Genomic DNA, 19592 nt, shown 5'->3' with positions numbered 1-19592 from the left:
TCCCTTGCATAGCTCTCACTGCTGCCTTTCAGGTAAGTGTTTTTCATTTGTGTTTTTTTTAAATAAAAGCAAGTTTGCATTGATATTTCCATTCTGCCTTGCTAAACTGAAATTTATGGGAAGGTAATATATACTTTGCATTCCCTTTAGATGTGGATTTTCCTTCCATAAGAATGCAAATATATTAAAATTCGGCAGGATATGGGGAGATACTGGAATGGCAGACCAATTATTTTAAAAAGAAAATCTTCTCTAGTCACCAAGGACTTTGAGATTGAGGGCAAGAAACTGTTGTGAATAAACAACATTTTCCTTTCAATATACACTAAACGTGATCCTGTACAAATACTATCTCCCATGTGGCTGTCTGAAGGGTCTTACTATGAGGCACACACAGGAAGCCAAATTAAAAATTAGGTAAGCAGTCACTGTTTGTTTACATTTCAGAGGAAGAAAACATAAACCCACATCCAGAAAAGCTAAATAAGAGTAAAAATTTGGCTGAACAAATCAATAGTATTCTCTTTAAAAACTGCCCCATTAAAGTATATAAATGTATACATACTGCATATTTAATCTATAACCCATATCTTATCTATCTAGAATATGTATATTTAAGAATATAGGAGTCACAAACACAAATACATGGAGGACAAAGGAAGTTACAAAATAAGCAAAAGGAATCAGACGGCTCCACTAACCATGAAGCAGCAACTGGACACAGTGATAGGATGAAAAGTGAGCTACATGGCAATGAGAGGTCAAAACTGGAAGGTGTATTCAGAAGACAATCAAGCCTACTAAACGGCCAAGTCTGTTCTTATTTTTTTGCACCACTTTTCAGGAGGTTATGGATCATACAATCAAGGTGTATAAATTTAATTCTCTCTCATCTCCAAGATTGGTCTCTAAAAGTGATTTCCCTGCTGTATTGACTGTCTAATCTAATAGCAAAATATGAATCGTGTGTGTGTGTCCATATACCTTGCTCAAGCATATGATGGTATAAAACAGTCAGTAAATTACATCCCATGAGACAAATCCAGCCCGCCGCTTGCTTTTACAAATAAAGTTTGATTGAAATACACCGCTGTCTACTTGTTCTTGTGTTGTCTATGGCTAATGTCATGTGACCTCACCTTGAGTAGCTGTGACAGAGGCCTGTGGCCCACAAAGCTCTGGCCCTTTCTAAAAAAAAAAAAGTTTATCAACCCCTGTTGAAATGCTCTAAAACTCTGCATATTTAGTAATATTTGTCCACTGACCTGCCATAAGTTTTTTGCATGTTTATTAACAGGAGATACTTTAAAAAATGGTTGCTTGTACATCACTGAGCACTTTCTAATGTAAAATTTATGCTCCTTGTAACTTCTTAAAACAAGTCCACAGGCTGTCATTAGTCTCCCCAATTGGCAAAGAGGAAAGCAGAGCCAGGAGGCTAAATGGCCATCACAGGAAAGCTGGAGAGTTCGGCCCTGGAGAGCACTCTAGGTTGGGCTTCCCCTGAGTGACCTGGGTACGCTGCTCTTTTCCCTGTACCACAGCTGCGCCAGGAGAATCCCAAAACAGCACACCTCGCCTGACCGGGAGGCAGCTGTACATGGTAGTGAACAAGGCTCTGGAGTCCAAAAGACCTGGATTTGAGTGCCACCTCTGCTACTTTCTAGCTTTCTGTCCTTGAAAAATATACCTAAAATTCAAGACATGGGAACATCTCTCAATGGATCAAAACAGATTCTTATAGGTTGTTAGAATAATTAAATCACTCAGAGGGTATTTACTGAAAGGCTTTTCTCAGACAGACACTGTGCGAGGACTCTTTGTATATAGAGGAAACCAAATAGATGTGGTCTGATAATATTTATGTAGAAATTAGCAGAGTTCCTTACACATAAACCCTCAGTAAGTAGCATTAGATTGGTGTTGCTATTCTATTTATTATTATTATTATGAATTATATTAGTAATAGTCATAAAACAGCCTATGTGTTTGGGAAGTGGGGATCAAAAGAACTTGATGAAGGTGGTGAGCAATCTGAGTCCCTTTCTTAGCTCCCTCCAACATTCTCCACCGAAACTGACCAGGACAAAGTCAGAGACTGGCTGACGAAGCCTCGGGACAGTGCCATTTTCCCTCTGCCCACAGCCCATCAGCCTGTGCACCATTTCTCCATACCTTTTGTCCAAGGCAAAGCTTGGACTTACTGCTATACCCAGTGTCTACAGCAGGCACAGCAAGCACTGCCCGTGTGCCAACGATTCCTTCTGCCCTATGAGTGATGCAGCATTGAGCCCATGGGGTTCCTGTGCATCCCGCTCATTCAGTGCACTAAGCAGCTAGAGTTGCCTGGCAAGATAGGAACGCCCTACATGATGTGGCTTCTGTTCACTTCTCTGCTATCTCCTCCCATTGCTGCCTCACTGCCTCCTCTCCAGCCTCACTGCTTCCTTGCTCTTCCTGAAACATCAGGGACACTCCTGCTACCCGGGGCCTTTATGCTTGCTGTTCTCTTTTTCTGGAAGGCTTTTCTCTAGCTATGCACACAACCCACTTCCTCACCTCCTCCATATCTTTGTGTGAAGGTTATCTTCTCGGAAGAGGTCCTTCCTGACGACTCTGTACAAAATGATAACACCTCCCCCCCAGCACCTACTCTGCTTTCTTTCTCTCCATGACACTTTATGTTCTGATTATATCTATAGCTTGCCACCTTTCCTAGTGGAAACTCCATGAGGAAGGTGACTTTTTTCTATTTTGTTGACTACTGTGTCCCTAGTGTCTGGATCTGCATCAGCACAAAGCAGGCGTTCAACAGGTGCGAAGGGAAGGAAGAAGAACAGCAAGACCGAGCCCATGATGGACCCTGGGATGTAGCTGACACACCTGCCTCTCTGACACACCATCACATATTGAGGTACGACTTTCGAGATCACACAAAAATAGTAAAAATGATGTCATTCAAGTGTAGAGAAACTGACACACTTGTTTAATTTTGCAACCTGGAGGTCGTTTCCTCTCCTCTGTGGTTTCTCACTCTGCTTCTCTGTGATCACTAACCTGAAGCTATGCAGTTGCCAAGCCATTTCTGGAAATATCTCAACGGGGAACTTCTCTAAATCACTCAACTCACCCACGTAAGTGCATGCCAAAGCTAGTTATTCACAACTCCAACTGCCAAATGAAATGTCAGGGAAGGACATACCCCATTGTGGAATTACATGGATTATGGGAAAGGCGGAATGATCCTTTCATTCATAATTATTAGCTATTGACCATGACAATGAGCCCATTCAATCTTGATAATTATCCTTGTGTTTAAAAGGACACAGTGGACACAGAAAAATAAATGTCTTCCTTTTGTGATCAACTTTTTTTTATCTCCAGATCTGAGCTCTCCCATTTGCAGAATTGTACTTCCAAACTCAGGTTATACCCACAGTTCTGTGCACAGTCCCAGGATTCAGACAATCCCGGAGTTAGATCCTGTCTCTGACACTTACTAGCTGGATGACATTAAGCAAGTCACTAAAATTCCCCAAACCTCCATGTCATTCTGAAAAATAAGCAATGTTAAAAATAATTATAAACATCACTAATGAATACAACCATAATCATGGCAGTAAGCACTTGTTAGGTGCTTGCGGCTGGCAGGTACTGGGCTAAGACCTTCATATTTTTCTAGCCCCACAGACAAACTTAACTAATCTGTATTATTCTCTGCCTATCTAAATCTTACTAATTCTCAAAAGGAGTTCTCTTCAAGCCTTTCCTGACCACCCTGCTCAGAGTAACCTCCCCACTCATCTCAACTGGTTATCTAGCACTGAGTAGAGACTGGTTGGTATTGCTGGTCTTTTTTTTCAGTGTCTGTGTCTAATCCCAATTTCACCATCAATACCTACGGCAAGAACCAGAATAGACCATATGCATTTTCTAAATACTTAGCTGATTTTACAATGCATGTTAAAAGCGTCTTGTAAAGTAAGTACTAGGAGAGTGCTGACTAGAGGAGAAAATGAGGAGAAAAAAACTAGATAAGAAGAAAAAAATAAAAAAATAAGCTCCTCTCCCTCTGAGTTCCCTTAACTTTAGCTTCTTCACATTTCGTCTGACGCTTAGAAACTCCTTTCTTTAGGGCCCTACCCACGTAGGGCCTCCATGTATCACCCTTCCCCAGCACAACTAAATTTCTTATGGCTTTTCAAGCCTTTGGCAGTGGCTGGAAAGTCAACAGCAGTGATAATATGAATCAATATACATGCATACCATATAAGCAAGGTTTGCAGAAAGGCCGGGAGAAGAAGAAAAATGACATTTCTACTCTTCAAGAGCTTATACTCTAACAAGAGAGACTGACTTCTAAACAGCTATGTGTGTATACACACACACCTATAAAAAGGTACATATATACACTCCCATACATATATATATATATATGTATATCCGCATGTGTGTGTATGTGTGTGGAGGTATTGGTATGTGGCAGTAGACTATGGTGCTCTCACCTCCTCTTTAGCCACAAGTCTTGGTGACAAGAGCAATGAGATCGTCCTCTGAGGCTAAAACTGTTAAGATCACAGAGTTAGTCAGCTCATGCGACTATAACAAAATACCACTTACTAGGTGGCTTAAACAACAGAAACCCACTTCCTGCCTTGCAGATGACTCCATTCTCACTGTGTCCTCACACGGTGGGGAATGAGAGACCTCTGGTGTCTCTTTCTCTTGTATAAGGACACCAGTTCCATTGGATCAGGGCTCCATGCTTCTGACCTCACTTATCTTTAATCGCCTCCTAAAGGCCATATCTTCAATACAGTCATGTAAAGGTTAGGGATTCAACATAAGAACTTGGTCTGGGGGACACAATTCAATCCAAGCAATGACTCTTTATCCGTCAGCACCCAGACATACAAAGTCACCTAAAGGACACAATATAGGTGCCAGGCCACCATGATAAGATATCAGCCTTACAATTAATGAAGTGATAACATACAATTAATGAAATAACGTGTCAATCAGAAAAAGGGAGAGGTCATGCCAGGAAGCCTCAATAAAAGTTTGGACTTGTTCAGAAGGACGGACTTTAAAATCCAGGCTTCCTGGACTAAATGGGCTCACAGAGATGGATAAAGGTGGCCCTAGTAGACAAAGTGTGAGTATGTCAAGTTCTAATTTGTGGCTCAGTACCCATTGTGAGATGGATGGTGTATGAAATGCCATTCAGCATGGAGCCCATGCATTCTCCCTGCAGTGTGCCGATCCCTGCACCAATTTTCCCGATTCTCATGTGACTTCTCCTAAAGGCTGACTGTGGGGAGGAAATGCATTTCAAGTGTTTCCAGGCCCTGAGATAATAATTTCCCCTAACAGGTTAATGAAGTAGACATTGATTATGATGTGACTTTCTGTGTGATTTGATAAAAATGAAGAATGAGCTGTTTACATCAAAAGAACATTAGAGTCTTTACTTTTTATTATTTTTTTTGAGATGGCATCTTGCCCTGTCACCCTTGCTGGAGTGCATGGGCACAATCACAGCCCACTGCAACCTCTGCCTCCTGGGTTCAAGCGATTCTCACGCCTCAGCCTCCTCAGTAGCTGGGACCACAGGCATGTGCCACCATGCCTAGCTAATTTTTATATTTTTAGTAGAGACAGGATTTTACCACATTGGCAAGGCTGGTCTTGACCTTCTGACCTCAAGTGATCCACCCATGTTAGCCTCCCAAAGTGCTGGGATTACAGGCATGAGCCACCACATCTGGCCTAGAGTCTTCAAAGTATTTAATTCTCATGGCAAATTAGTTGTGATTGTCATTTGTAGCTCAGACTCATGACCATCTGGTTATCATGAGTCAGTCCTCTGAGCTAGATGACCACTGGACAGTTAGTACATGTCTTAGAGCATGCCGACTTTCTCAAGAACTTACTCAGTGATGCCCTTGCCCAGGACCAATTTGTCTTCCCCTTTCTACCTCCTCTTCCTATTGCAATCCCTTCTTCTCTCTACAGATTTCTCCACAGAACAGATTGAGGTTAGTGCTCAGTCAGAGTGAAAGTGACATGCTATGAAAATGAAGTCAGGCTGATTATACTCATCGCAGAGTTGGAAAAAGCACCACAGAGAAGGAAGGTTTCCACTAGGCCTTGATGTATGGGAAGGATTTCAGTAGAACATAATGAATATGAGGTAAGTTTGCTCCGTGTCCCCACCCAAATCTCATCTTGTAGCTCTCATAATTCCCACATGTTGTGGGAGGGACCCATGGGAGATGACTGAACCACGGGGCGGCTCTTTCCCATGCTGTTCTCGTGATAGTGAATGGGTCTCATGAGATCTGATGGTTTTATGACGGGGAGTGTGATAGTTAATACTGAGTGTCAACTTGATTAGACTGAAGGATATAAAATATTGATCCTGGGTGTGTCTGTGAGGGTGTTGCTAAAAGAGATTAACATTTGAGTCAGTGGGCTGGGAAAGGCAGACCCACCCTTAATCTGGGTGGGCACATCTAATCAGCTGCCAGTGCGGCTAGAATATAAGCAGGCAGAAAAATGTGAAAACAGACTGGCCTAGCCTCCCAGCCTACACCTTTCTCCCGTGCTGGATGCTTCCTGCCCTCAAACATCCAAATCCAAATTCTTCAGTTTTGGAACCTGGACTGCTTGCTCCTCAGCCTGTAGATGGCCTATTGTGGGACCGTGTGATCATGTGAGATAATATTTAATAAACATACATATATATAATATATATTCCATTAGTTCTGTCCCTCTAGACAGAAGTGTATATATATATATATATATAAAATATATATATATAAACTATATGTATATAAACATATAAACTATATATATATATTCCATTAGTTCTGCCCCTCTAGAGAACCCTAATACAGGGAGTTTCCTTGTCCATGCTCTCTCCCTTTGCTGGCTGCCATCCATGTAAGACATGACTTGCTCCTCCTTGCCTTCTGCCATGATTGTGAGACCTCCCCAGCCATGTGGAACTGTAAGTCGTCCATATGAAACCTCTTTCTTTTGTAATTTGCCCAGTCTTGTTATGTCTATCAGTAGCATGAAAATGGACTAATATGATAGGTAAGAGAGGAGGAAACATGTGAGATGACAAAAGACCCCACAAACATGAAAAGCAGGGAAAGTAAGAGACTACCATTATTCACAGGTGTTTGGCTTGAACAACTAGGTGAATAATGGTGATATTGCCAGGAAATCATGGTCTATGTTTGAGGTGGTTCTTCAGGGAGACTGAATTCTGTCAAAACAAGTCGAAACCAGGTTCCTATGAGACATCCAGTAGGGTGTGGATCCGGAGCTCAAGAGAGAGTCTGGCTAAATCCTCTTCCACGGATGTATCCTTTCTTCTAAGCGTATGTTCTCACCTTTTGGTTTTACAGCTGGATTTGGCATTTGCAATATTTTAGGCTCTGCCTGTCCTGTTTTTCACATTCCTTCTTCCTTGCCCCTCATGCTTACTTTCCTCTTTTGCCCCATCATTCCATTTCCCCGTAACAGTAAACTAACATTTCACTTTCTTTGCTGATGCTGGTGGGCCTGGAGGTGACTGCAGAATTCAGGCATTGCTGATATTTGGGGTCCTGTCCCACTGCCACAGTCTTACTCTCTGCGTATCTGAGTCTTACTAATTCTCAAAAGGAGTTCTCTTCAAGCCTTTCCTGACCACCCTGCTCAGAGTAACCTCCCCACTTATCTCAACTGGCACCAGAGCAGCACTGGTACACAACAGAAGAGGCAAACCCCTAGGGATCCCTCAGGCCACAGATGCTCACTCCTTGCCTGACCCCTCTGGAAAGCTAAAAACAAAGTAAGTTAAACTGAGAACACTGGACAAAAATCTGATTGTCCTTGCTGTACACCAGGCTTGCCACATGTCAACTCCTTCCTTCTTCTTCATTTCTTCCTCATTCCACACAAGGTATAGAAAGCCACCAGCTATTAACTAGGAAGAAACAGATAAGCCATATCTAAAACTCAGAGGAACCAATTCCCAAACTCTCAGGTGAAATGAATTCTGCAGGAATTCCCTCTTTGTTTAAAAAAAAAAAAAAAGCAGAAATGATAAATTCAGAGTTAAAATCAATATCAAATTTCAGCTAAAAAGTTTACACCTGCCTAAAACTCTAATTTCAATTATCATATAAAATAAAATTGAGTATTTTTTCAAAAACCACAGATGATTTTAATAAAATCATAAACTAAAGAAAACTCACAGGGAAAACACAAACAAATACCCAAGTAACCTGAATGCACACGTTGCTATCATCGTTTTTGTATTAAACAAATATCAGCTGAGCATACGTTATGTGCTATGCACAAGGCATGAAGCTAGACGCTTAGAAAACAAAGACAAAGGTGTCTCCCCAGCCATGCCAACCCTCCAAATTAACACAGCCTAGTGGAGAAGATAAGTAAGGAAGCCCCTCTTCTGTACCATGTGATAAACTGGTAGTGGGACAGGGCCTTAAACATCAGACTCCAGGTTCTTCAGTTTTGGAACTCAGACTGGGTAGTGGGACAGGCCCAACTCAAACAGGCAGGACTGAGGGGAGGAGCCAGTGAGGAGGGAGCTGGGTGGGCAGAACCAGACCGCAAGGGATCCTAGGGGTCTGATCAGCTGCACTCCTGTCCTTCCGTCCTCTGCAAGCATGCCACCCAGCAAATCAACGGCACTCAAGTAGAGAGAACCTCAACCCTGAACGGTAGAATCAGTCTTGGTCTTTGTTTTGTACTTTCTAGGTCAGAAAAAGAGGAGCAAAGGATTCATTTTTGAGAACAAAGGTTAAAAAAACGGTTGCGTTAAAAGGGAAAAATCAAATGATCCAGAATAACCTATTCTGGAAGGAATCTGCCTATTCTAAGCTTTCTGCATTTAGCCTGGAGAAGATAAAATAGCCAACCCAACAACCCCACATCTACTATCATGGACCAGCCCACACCCTTCCAGACACACATCACACCACAAAGCTCCCAGTGCCTCCAATCCAGGTAGAGCAAAACACTCATCACCCCCAACAGCACCCATCCACACTTCAGGCCTGTGATCACCAGCTTTCCTCACCTGGCAAGCACACTATCCTCTGTGCCAACTTGGACACTGCTTCACAGATAACATGCCCTCATTTTCCACACACTGATCCCCTCCTTCCAGTGAGCTGCCAGGAGACCAGGCTGAAACATTTTGCAACAACAGCTCTGATATCCAGTAGCCTCTTATGCTCTGCTTGTAAGATCTCCCAAAAAATCATAGTTGGAGGACAGAGGCACTTTCTTACCCATCTCTATTTCCAATAGCAACTTTCACACTGCCTGGCCTAGAGTAGCATTCAGATATTTCTGTTTAATCAACAAAGACAATAAAAGTTCTTTTTTTTTTTTTTTTTTTTTTTGAGACAGAGTCTCACTCTGTCACCCAGGCTGGAGTGCAGTGGCGCGATCTTGGCTCACTGCAAGTTCTACCTCCCGCGTTCATGCCATTCTCCTGCCTCATCCTCCCAAGTAGCTGGGACTACAGGTGCCCGCCACCACGCCCGGCTAATTTTTTTGTATTTTTAGTAGAGATGGGGTTTCACCGTGTTAGCTAGGATGGTCTCAATCTCCTGACCTCGTGATCCACCCACCTCGGTCTCCCAAAGTACTGGGATTACAGGCATGAGCCACCGTGCCCGGCCATGACAATAAAAGTTCTAAATCGTTTAACAGCAGTCGCTTCAAAAAAATTCCTTCTGAGTATGAAAATGTTAGCATATCAAAGCCAAGAAGCCCACTTGTATTTTCTGGTCAGGAAAAAAAAGACAAAGATTAACTTTATTATATAATTCAACAGGTTACCTTCCTTATACTGACCTGATTTAATAATCTACTTCATTTGCATTTTGTTTAAAAGAAACATGTATTTCAAATTCATAAATAACTAAAAAGTCAAAAAAGGTTTACAAAATGGGTTTTATAAAATGTAATGCCAAATAAAAAAATAGTTAAAGTCATTTATGGGTAATGGTGTCTTAATATAGGAATGCTTGCTAACGAATATGGCCATGATATCCTCCAAACATCCATGATCCCTTCCCCGGTGAAACCCTGATACATGGAATAAGCAATGAGTTTTGTTTCTAAAAGTGAAACTAAAAATCCAAGTTAAACAACCAGTTTTCTAGGCAATTGTAACACTAACCTGGAATGCAGAAAAATTAACCCCTTACTTCAACATGGATACCTACTTCAGTGTCAGTAATGAAAGACTTTTTAAAAACAACTAATTACATCAGTCACTTAAATCATGATTTGGTAACCTGGGGATTGAATTTAAATTATATTCACCCTTGAAATAAAATATTTGTGTCATCATTATATTTGGTTAATTAATTGTATTGAAATACTAAAGTTTTGTTAACTTTTTTTAAAAGAATGCTTGTTCACAGGTGAGTGCACACACAGGTGTAAAATAGAAGGAAGTTCAAATCCTAAGGCAGTCAAAGGGGGACATACATTCATATGCTTCTTAGGAGTAATAATATGCATGGTTTTTCTACAGGTATGACTGGGCAATGGTGTAGTGAGAGACACAAACATACACTTAAAAAAAAATTCCAGGAAAAGTTAGGTACTTAATTTCTTTGCCAGGAGACAGATAAAACAGAATTCACCCAATATGGCTTTTAATGTCTTAAAGTATTCTGGAAGAGTTATTTGTAATAGCTTTAAAATACACAGAGGTCAACCCTAAAACTAATGGGAACACTGGGTGCAATCAATACTGCATTAATTTAAATTCTTGTAAACAACATTCTCCCCATCTGAGCTAACCACGAAAATAACTCCTAACCAAATTTTCCAAGGGAAGGGGAAGGGGAAGGGGGAGGGGGAGGGAGAAAGGGAGGGAGAGAGGGAGAGAGGGAGAGGGAGAGAGGGAGAGGGAGAGGGAGAGAGGCAGAGGGAGAGAGGGAGAGGGAGGGAGAGAGAGAGAAAGAGGGGGGAGGGGGAGAGAGAGGGAGGGGGAGGGGGGAAGAGAGAGAGGGAGGGGGGAGGGGGAAGAGAGAGGGAGACGGGGAGAGAGGGAGAAAGAGAGGAAAAGAGAGAGAGAGAGAGAGACAAAAAAAAAATGAGAGCCCAGCCCTATTCTCACCTCTGGCTCTTCTGGTGCATCCCCTCCAAGGGAAGTTTTCTGAAGATCAAAGATGCCGTTGCTGGACACCCGTCTCCACTCAGCAGGAGAGGCATAGGCCTCCTCTGAGTCTGTTTCCACCACATGGAGGTGACTGGCTTCCTCCTGGCTCCAATCCAATTCTTCTTCAGACTGTTTCAAGGAGCTACTGCTGCTCTTGGGAAAGATCCCTGCAGTGGACAGACTGCTGGGCACCGAGGTGTAGGAAGACTGTGGCCCGGAGTAAGGCCGGCCCTCTGGGGCCAAGGCCTCAGCCTCCAGGAGATCAGGCACAGAGAGGCTGAGACGGCGGTCCAAGTGATGCCTTGCCCTTAGATCTGGGGGCTTACTTGGGTTCTTTTTCACCTTCCTCTTGCTCAAGTTGATCAACAATGGCCTGGTCCGCTGTTTTAATGAGCCCCAAACAGATGGTTTATCCAGATCCATGGCTGCATGAAGACCCAAGAAGCCACTTCTCAGAAGTACACCTCTACTGAAAACAACTGCAATGACTCCTATGAAAAAAACAAAAAAAAAAACCATGAACCTTCTTGGTGGCAGTAAGGCACATCAAAGTGTGAAACACGACTCAAAAATCTTACAGTTTCCAGTAAATGATTAAGACTGCAACATTTGATTGGTAGCTTGTATAAATATTGGGAAAAGCATTTTTAAAGAACTTTTTAAAAGAATTTTATCACAGCAACTGTAGAAACATTAAAACGAAGAATGAGATGATAAGGTTGGCACCAAAAAAAAATGCTTCATGAAGAGATAACTGTCTTATTTCCTTCCCAGAGGAAGCGGAGCTAAAGACATTCACGAGAACACCAACAGCAGCTGTTCTTCAGTATGATCAAGGGGTGGGGACTTTCTACTTCTCTAAACTGGAGGTCAACAAACAGTCTCAGTGCAAGGCCAGTTATTAAATATTTTAGACTTTGTGGGCCAGATGGTGTCTGTCGCTACTACTCAACTCTGCTGTGCAACATCAAAGGAGACAGACACAATACCTAAATGAAAGAATGTGGCTGTGTTGTAATAAAACTTTGCAAACCCAGCAGACTGTGGCTTGCTGATCCCTGCTTTAACCATGTCAACTTCCTTCCCAGAATTAAGTGTATGTTTTCAAGAACAAAAACATGGCCCTATCGACTAGGATTCCATCTAGTATCTTTCAAATTTATATTCACATACAGGTGATTAGAGCAAAAAACATGTATCAAAATGTGAGTTTTGTTCTTATTCAGAAGAAATGACAAAATTCCCATAATGAAGCCCTTAAACAAAGCAAGCTTCTGAGATGTAGCCTGAGAATGTGAATGAAAGTGTGGCTCACTAACAGTTGGTTATGAGGGATAAGGATGCTTCACACATACAGTAAATACGTAATTACAGAGTAGGGTAAATGCTGTGGAGGAAAGTGGTGATTTGGGATATAACAGGTTGAACTCATCAGGGATCAAATCAAAATCAAATTTGCAGAAATAACCCTTATTTTATGTGTCACATGCCTCATAATAAATCCTTTCAGTATGAAAAAGAACAGGATGGGCAGACACTGAGACCCGGCCTGTTTGTATTTTGCCACATTTGGCTGAGGCCAAAAGAGGCCAAGAGCTTCCACAAATCACATTTTCTAAAATCAAGGACCCTGGCTGTTGTGCCCCACCCCAGCTCCTTCAAGGAGAGGACAGTTTATCATTGTGAAGAACGGTCCAGAGAGCCAGAGATCAGGGTGTGTGCAGCCATTTGCCTGCTGAAAGTCAGGACTTTGTCTCTATAGCCCTTGCCTAATGACCAGCGCATGGCAAGAGCTTCTCCCAGGATGAACTTCATATCTTCTGCAGACAATGTAAAGATTAAGAGCTTGGCCTCTCAAAACAGACTCCATGGGTTACAATTCTGATTTACTCTGTTCTACTTAGATGTAGGACCAGGCGCAAATCACTTCACTAAGCCTCCATTGCCTCACCCACCCAGTGGGGACGAGATTACCTAGTTTACAGATACGATGACACAAAGTAGAAAGCACAGTGTCTGATGCTTTTAAGTGCTCAGACACAGAAAGCTGTCTCTATCATTATTCTCATCATTTCTTGTTTGGATATCTTAATCAAGTTATGTAAGAGTTCTGTGTCTCACTGTTATTCCCATGTTACAGATGAGTTTAACAGTAAGTACCCCGGGAGGCTGCGGTGAGGACTGAATGGACTAATACACAGAAAGTGCTTTGGTACCTAGAACAGTGCTAGGTATGGAGTAAATGTTTAATACAATGTTAGCGACTTTTAAAATTGTTTCAATTACTTGGTATTGGGTCATTTTGGCTTTAAATGTTTAAAATATTTTACAACTTTTTTTGCAGCTTTTAAAAACGTTATCCTAAACAGAAACTTGAATTTCACGTTAGCAATACACAAGTACATTCAATTCACATCTCATAACTTGACTTGCAAATACGATAAAAGGCATTGCTTCTATTTTCATATAGCAATATTTTCCTTCAATTAGCATTTAATGAAGGAGAGTAGGGAGCACTCTATGGAGACCCGGGAGGAATCTGTAAGAAATGGGAAATGTCAAACCAGCTAATACAACCAGAGCACCTGCAATGTGACAGGTACTATGAGAAACTCAGGACACAGGGCAGTCTTGAAAAAATGTATCATGTATGTGGAAGTTAAAACAATGCAATTGAGACATCTGAGAAAAAGAATTTATACAAATTCCACACTTATTACAACCAGACAGAATTTTTTTTTTTTTTTTGAGTCAGGGTCCCACTCCAGTTGCCCAGGCTGGAGTGCAATGGCACGATCACAGCTCACTGCGGCCTCGAACTCCTGGGCTCAAGCGACCCTCCCAGTTCAGCCTCCCAAATAGCTGGGACTACAGACACACGCCACCATGCCCGGCTATTTTTTTGTACAGATAGAATTTTTGACAGAAGAAGCATTTTGATGAACTAAAAATCTAAAGCTGAAAGAGAAAGAAAATATTTAAATAACTGAAAAGTCTGTTGTAAAGAAAGTAATATATATGGAAAACGTAAAAATGGAGAAGGTGGCCAGTACCTTCTCAGCAAAAACAACGAGATTGAAGTTTGGGAATGACCCATATGTCATGCAGTGGCTGCTGCTGAAGACTCAGCACATGTGTGAAATAAAGTATACCTGAACATAGCCCAGAGAAGCAGCACTGTGGTTTCTGTGGGAGCAGCTTCAGATGCGCTCACACAGTGGGATACTGTACAATGCTTAAAACAGTTAGATGGAGCCATATGTGTTTCAACACAAGTAATGAGAGCTATCGAGATGGAGACAGACAGATATATCACAAGTTTAAATTCCTGGCTCTATAGAATTTCTCAAAGAGGTTCCCTACAGCACCCCAAAGAGACTCATCAAGATTGTGTCTGTAAAAACACCCAGTCCCGGCCAGGTGTGGTGGCTCATACCTGTAATCCCAGCACTTTGGGAGGCCAAGGCGGGTGGATGGCTTGAGGTCAGGAGTTCGAGACCAGCCTGGCCAACATGGCAGAATCCCACCTCTACTAAAAATAAAAATAATTAGCCAGGTATGGTGGTTCATACCTGTAATGCCAGGAACTGACAGGCTGAGGCACAAGAATTGCTTGAACCGAGGAGGCGGAGGTTGCAGTGAGCTGAGATTGCGCCACTGCACTCCAGCCTGGGTGATGGAGTAAGACTGTCTCAAAAAAAAAAAAAAAGGAAAAGAAAAGAAAAATAAAGAGAAAAAAGTTTCAAAATAAATAAATATAAATAAAAGTAGACAGTCCTGGGCTCCACCACAGGAAATGAACGTGAGTCCCAAGAATCTGCCTTCCAACAAATCTCCCTGGTGTTACCGTGCAGATCAAAGCTTAGGAATCCTAGGGGAGAGGCTTACATTCCCCTTTGAGGGAAATCTCCTATTTGGAAGGGAGACTGGGAATGGGAATTAGCCTCTTATGAAATGAAGAGGTTTGTAATCTGTGTATCTATGCAAACCAAAAACATCTCCAAGAAAATGAGAAAAGGAGTTGGTGTAAACAAAGTTGCATCTCTAAAGAATGTGTCTAAGTGGAAAAATGTTTATCTTCTCCATGCACTACACTGTCCTGTGCCAGGAGAGAGTTTCTCTCCTTTGAGGGGGTGAAGCTGGTAGGAATGCACATATTACTGGTACATTATAAAATATTCAAGAGAAATTCAAGTAGAAAGCAGGGATATACCTAACCCCTGGACACTGGAAGCAACAGTTTCACCATCTTTGTTTTGTTAAGAAATGACTTTTTCAACTTTATTTTTGAAATCATTCTAAAACAAAATTGGCTTTTTTCTCACTTTTGGTGCACAGTTCTATAATGTTAACACATTTACAGATGTGTGTTTACACCATCACAATCGGGACACAGAGGGGTCTGTGTATCCCCAAAGGATCATGCGCTCCCGGGCCCCCACTTCCTTCCTCTGCAAACCACCATTCTATTCTCTATCACTATCATTTTGTCTTTCGGGGAATGTTTTCTAAACGGAATCACGTAGTATGTAACTTTTAGAGACAGGCTTCTTTCACTCAGCACGTTACCTTTGAGATTCATCCAGTTGCTGCACATGTCAGTAGTTGAACTTTTTGTTGCTGACAGTTGTAGTTCATTGTGTGGATGTACCACAATTAATCTATTTACCCCTTGAAGGACATTTGGGTTGTTTCCAATTTGGAATTCTTACAAATAAAGTTGCTATAATCATTTGCGTACAGGTTTTTTGTGTATGAATATATGTTCTCATTTCTCTGGGATAAATGCCAAAGAGTGAGATTGCTGGGTCATATGATAAGTGAATGTTTAACTTTATAAAGAACCTGATAACTCTTTGCCAGACTTTACCAGACCAATTTGCATTCCCGCCAACAATTATGAGAATTCCAGTTGTCTATATCCTACTGAGGACTTAGTACTATCAGGACTTTTAATTTTAGCCATTCTAATAGGTATGTGTATGAGCTACTGCTGCTCTTGGGAAAGATCCCTGCAGTGGACAGACTGCTGGGCACCGAGGTGTAGGAAGACCGTGGCCTGGAGTAAGGCCGGCCCTCTGGGGCCAAGCCTTTTCAGTTGATAATACTGAAAAACCCAGTATTATCAACATCCGGGTTTTTAATTTTCATTTTCCTAATAACGTGTGATGTTGAAAACCTTTCTATGCATTTCCTGTCTTTTTATCTACTTTGATAAGCTGTCTATTCAAGACTTTTACACAATTTTTAGAAACTGGGTTTTCTTATTGTTGAGTTATGAGAGTTCTTTAAATATTTTGGGTATTAGTCCTTTGTTGAAAACATAGTTCACAAATATTTCCCCTACTTTGTAGCTTGTCTTCTCATTCTTAGTAGTGTCTTTTGCACAGTAAAAGTTTTTAATTTTGATATAGTCTAACAAGCCATTTTTAAAAATTTTATGTTATATACTTTTGGTGTCATGTGTAAGAACTCCTTGTCTAATCCCAATTAACAAAGGTTTTCTCCCATGTTTTCTAATAGTAATATAGTTTTACATTTTATATTTAATTTATAATTTATTTAACTTTTGTATAGTGTTATATTTAGTTTAAGGTTCATTTTTTACATGTGAATGATTTTTTCCAATGTCATTGTTTTAAAAGACTGTAATATCTCCACTGAACTGCTTTTGTACTTTCATCAAAAATCTATGCTACATCTGTGTAGGTATATAACCTTGACTCATTATTCACTTCCATTGATCTATGTAACTATTCCAATACCATTTTGATTGCTGAAGCATGATAGTCTTATAATTGGGTAGTGTGACCTCTCCAAATTTGTTTAGCTATTCCAGATTTTTGTATTTCTATATAGATTTTAGAATGAGTTACTCTCTATAAAAAAGATACTGTAACATTTTGATTGGTATTGTTTTCAATAAATAGAGCAGTTTGGAGAGAGCTGACATATTTACTATGTTTAGTCTCCAATACAAGCACATGGCAGGTCTCTCCATTTATTTAGGTCTTCCTTCGTTTCTTTCATCAGCATTCTCCGGTTTTAGCTCACATACCCAGTACATGTTTTATTAGGTTGATTTGTATTTCATTTTTGTTGAAGGGACTGTAAATGGCTTTTCATTTTTGTTTCCAATTGTGTATTTTCAGCATAAACATATACGACTGAATTTTTTTATATTGGCTTTGTATCCTGTAACTTCCTAAATTTACGTATTGCTTTTATTATATTCCTTTAGGTCTTCTTCACAAAAAATCATGTTGGGTATTTTTATTTCTTCCTCTCCATATGCTATGCCTTTTCTTTTTCTTGCCTTATTGGACTAAGACTTCAAATAAGATAGTGAATAGTATGAGTGAGAATGCATATCCTTTTTTTCCCCCTCAGTCTTAGAAAGCATCCAGTCTTTCTCCAGTAAGTATAGTGCTAGAGGTTTATCAATTTTATGGATTATTTTTCAAAGAACCAGATTTGGGTTTTTAATTTTCATTGTTTTACTATTTCAATATCATACATTTCTACTCTTGTCTTTATGATTTATTTCTCTCTTCTTGATTTAGGTTTAATTTGGTCTTACTTTTTTTATTTTCTTAAGGTGGTGGCTAAATCAGAGGGTGGTAATCTACAGGCCAAATCAATACAACTACCTGTTTTTATACATAAAGTTTTATTGAATGTTGCCACACTAATGTGTTTACATATTGGCGATGACTGCTTTTGCACAATGGTAGAGTTTAATAGTTGTGGCAGATACCATATGGCCCAGAAAGCCTAAAATATTTACTGTCCAAACATACAGAGAGAAAGTTTGCCAACCACCGGCCTAGATTATGGCTTTGAGCATTTTCTTCATTTTAAAAATAAGGTTTAAGGCTACATATTAGCTGCATGCCACAAGATGTGAAATGTCATTTTCATTTTTTTCCTGTTTAAAATATTTTCTAATTTATCTTGAAACTTCCTCTTTGGGTCATGTATTATGTAAAATTATGTTTTATTTTCCCTTTTTTTTTTTTTTGAGACAGAGTTTCGCTTTTTTTCCTGTTTAAAATATTTTCTAATTTATCTTGAAACTTCCTCTTTGGGTCATGTATTATGTAAAATTATGTTTTATTTTCACTTTTTTTTTTTTCTTTTTTGAGACAGAGTTTCGCTCTTGTAGCCCAGGCTGGAGTGCAGTGGCATAATCTCAGCTCACTGCAACCTCCACCTCCCCGGTTCAAGCAATTCTCCTGCCGCAGCCTCCCAGATAGCTGGGATTACAGGCATATGCCACCACACTCGGCAACTTTGTATTTTTAGCAGAGACAGGGTTTCATCATGTTGGTCAGGCTGGTCTTGAACTCCTGACCTCAAGTGATCCACCCACCTTGGCCTCCCGAAGCACTGGGATTACAAGTGTGAGCCACCACACCCGGCCTCACTTTTATTATTTTTTATTTTTCTTGAAACTTTCTCTTTAGGTCATGGTTTATTCAAAAGTATATTGGTAATTTCTAAGTATCTGAAGATTTTTCTATCTTTTTATTAATTTCCAGTTTAACTCAGTTATGACCAGAAGTCATTCTCTTTATGACTTTCTTTTAAATTTGTTAAGGTTTGACTTATGACCCCCAATGTGGTCTGTCTTGGTAAATGTCCCATATGCATTTGAAAAGACTGTATATGCTACTATGGTTGAGTGGAGTATTGTATAAATGTCCATTAGATTCAGTTGGTTGATAGTTCAGTTCTTCTATGTCCTTGCTGATCTTCTATTACTGAGACAGGAGTAATTTTTCAACTATAGTTGTGAATTTCTCTACTTCTCCTTTCAGTTACATCAGTTTTTGCTTCTGTATTTTGAAGCTCTGTTACTGCACACACATTTATGATTGTTATAGCTTCTTCCCGAACTAACCCTTCAATCAATATGTAATGTCTGTCTTTATCCCTGATGATTTTCTAGCTCTGAAGCCTATCTTGTTTGATTTTAACATAGCCATGCTAATTTACTTTTGGTTTGTGTTTGTGTGGGTTTTATTTCCCTCCATCCTTTCTGCTTTTCAGCTTACAATAACAATATATTTGAAGTGAGTTTCTTATGGAAAGCCCATAGCTAGGACATTTTTTTAAATCCAGTCTGACAATCTCTAGCTTTTAGTTGGTTTGTTTAGACCATTTATATTTAACATAGTAATTGATAGGTCTGGATTTAGGTCTGCCATTTTATCATTTCCTTCTTGTTCTGTTTTTCATTTTTTCTGTTCTCGCCCTTCTTCATTTGTTGAGGTTATAGTGTTCCATTTTAATTTATCAATTATGATTTTGACTATATCTCTATATAAACTTTCAGTGATTATTCTAGGGGTTACGGTATGTATAGTTAACTTTCCACATTTTA

The 19592-nt window shown here is 40.3% G+C and overlaps 1 protein-coding gene across 6 annotated transcripts in view; it reads right to left on the bottom strand.

Moving 5' to 3' along the window:
- The window catches only part of MCTP2 (multiple C2 and transmembrane domain containing 2), a 262809-nt gene that overhangs the window by 185879 nt on the left and 57338 nt on the right, over positions 1-19592 (bottom strand). For all 6 annotated transcript variants that reach the window (XM_055364239.2, XM_063698858.1, XM_055364238.2 and 3 more), the window contains exon 2: positions 11165-11697. In XM_055364239.2, coding sequence (XP_055220214.2) covers positions 11165-11629 — 465 coding nt within the window. In that variant the 5' untranslated portion in view covers positions 11630-11697. The remainder of the gene's footprint in view (positions 1-11164; positions 11698-19592) is intronic.

Source organism: Gorilla gorilla, chromosome 16 (genome assembly GCF_029281585.2).
Source record: "Gorilla gorilla gorilla isolate KB3781 chromosome 16, NHGRI_mGorGor1-v2.1_pri, whole genome shotgun sequence".
Classification (NCBI taxonomy): domain Eukaryota; kingdom Metazoa; phylum Chordata; class Mammalia; order Primates; family Hominidae; genus Gorilla; species Gorilla gorilla.
Note: the sequence above shows the minus strand (reverse complement) of the source record. Positions and strands in the feature narration are given on the sequence as shown.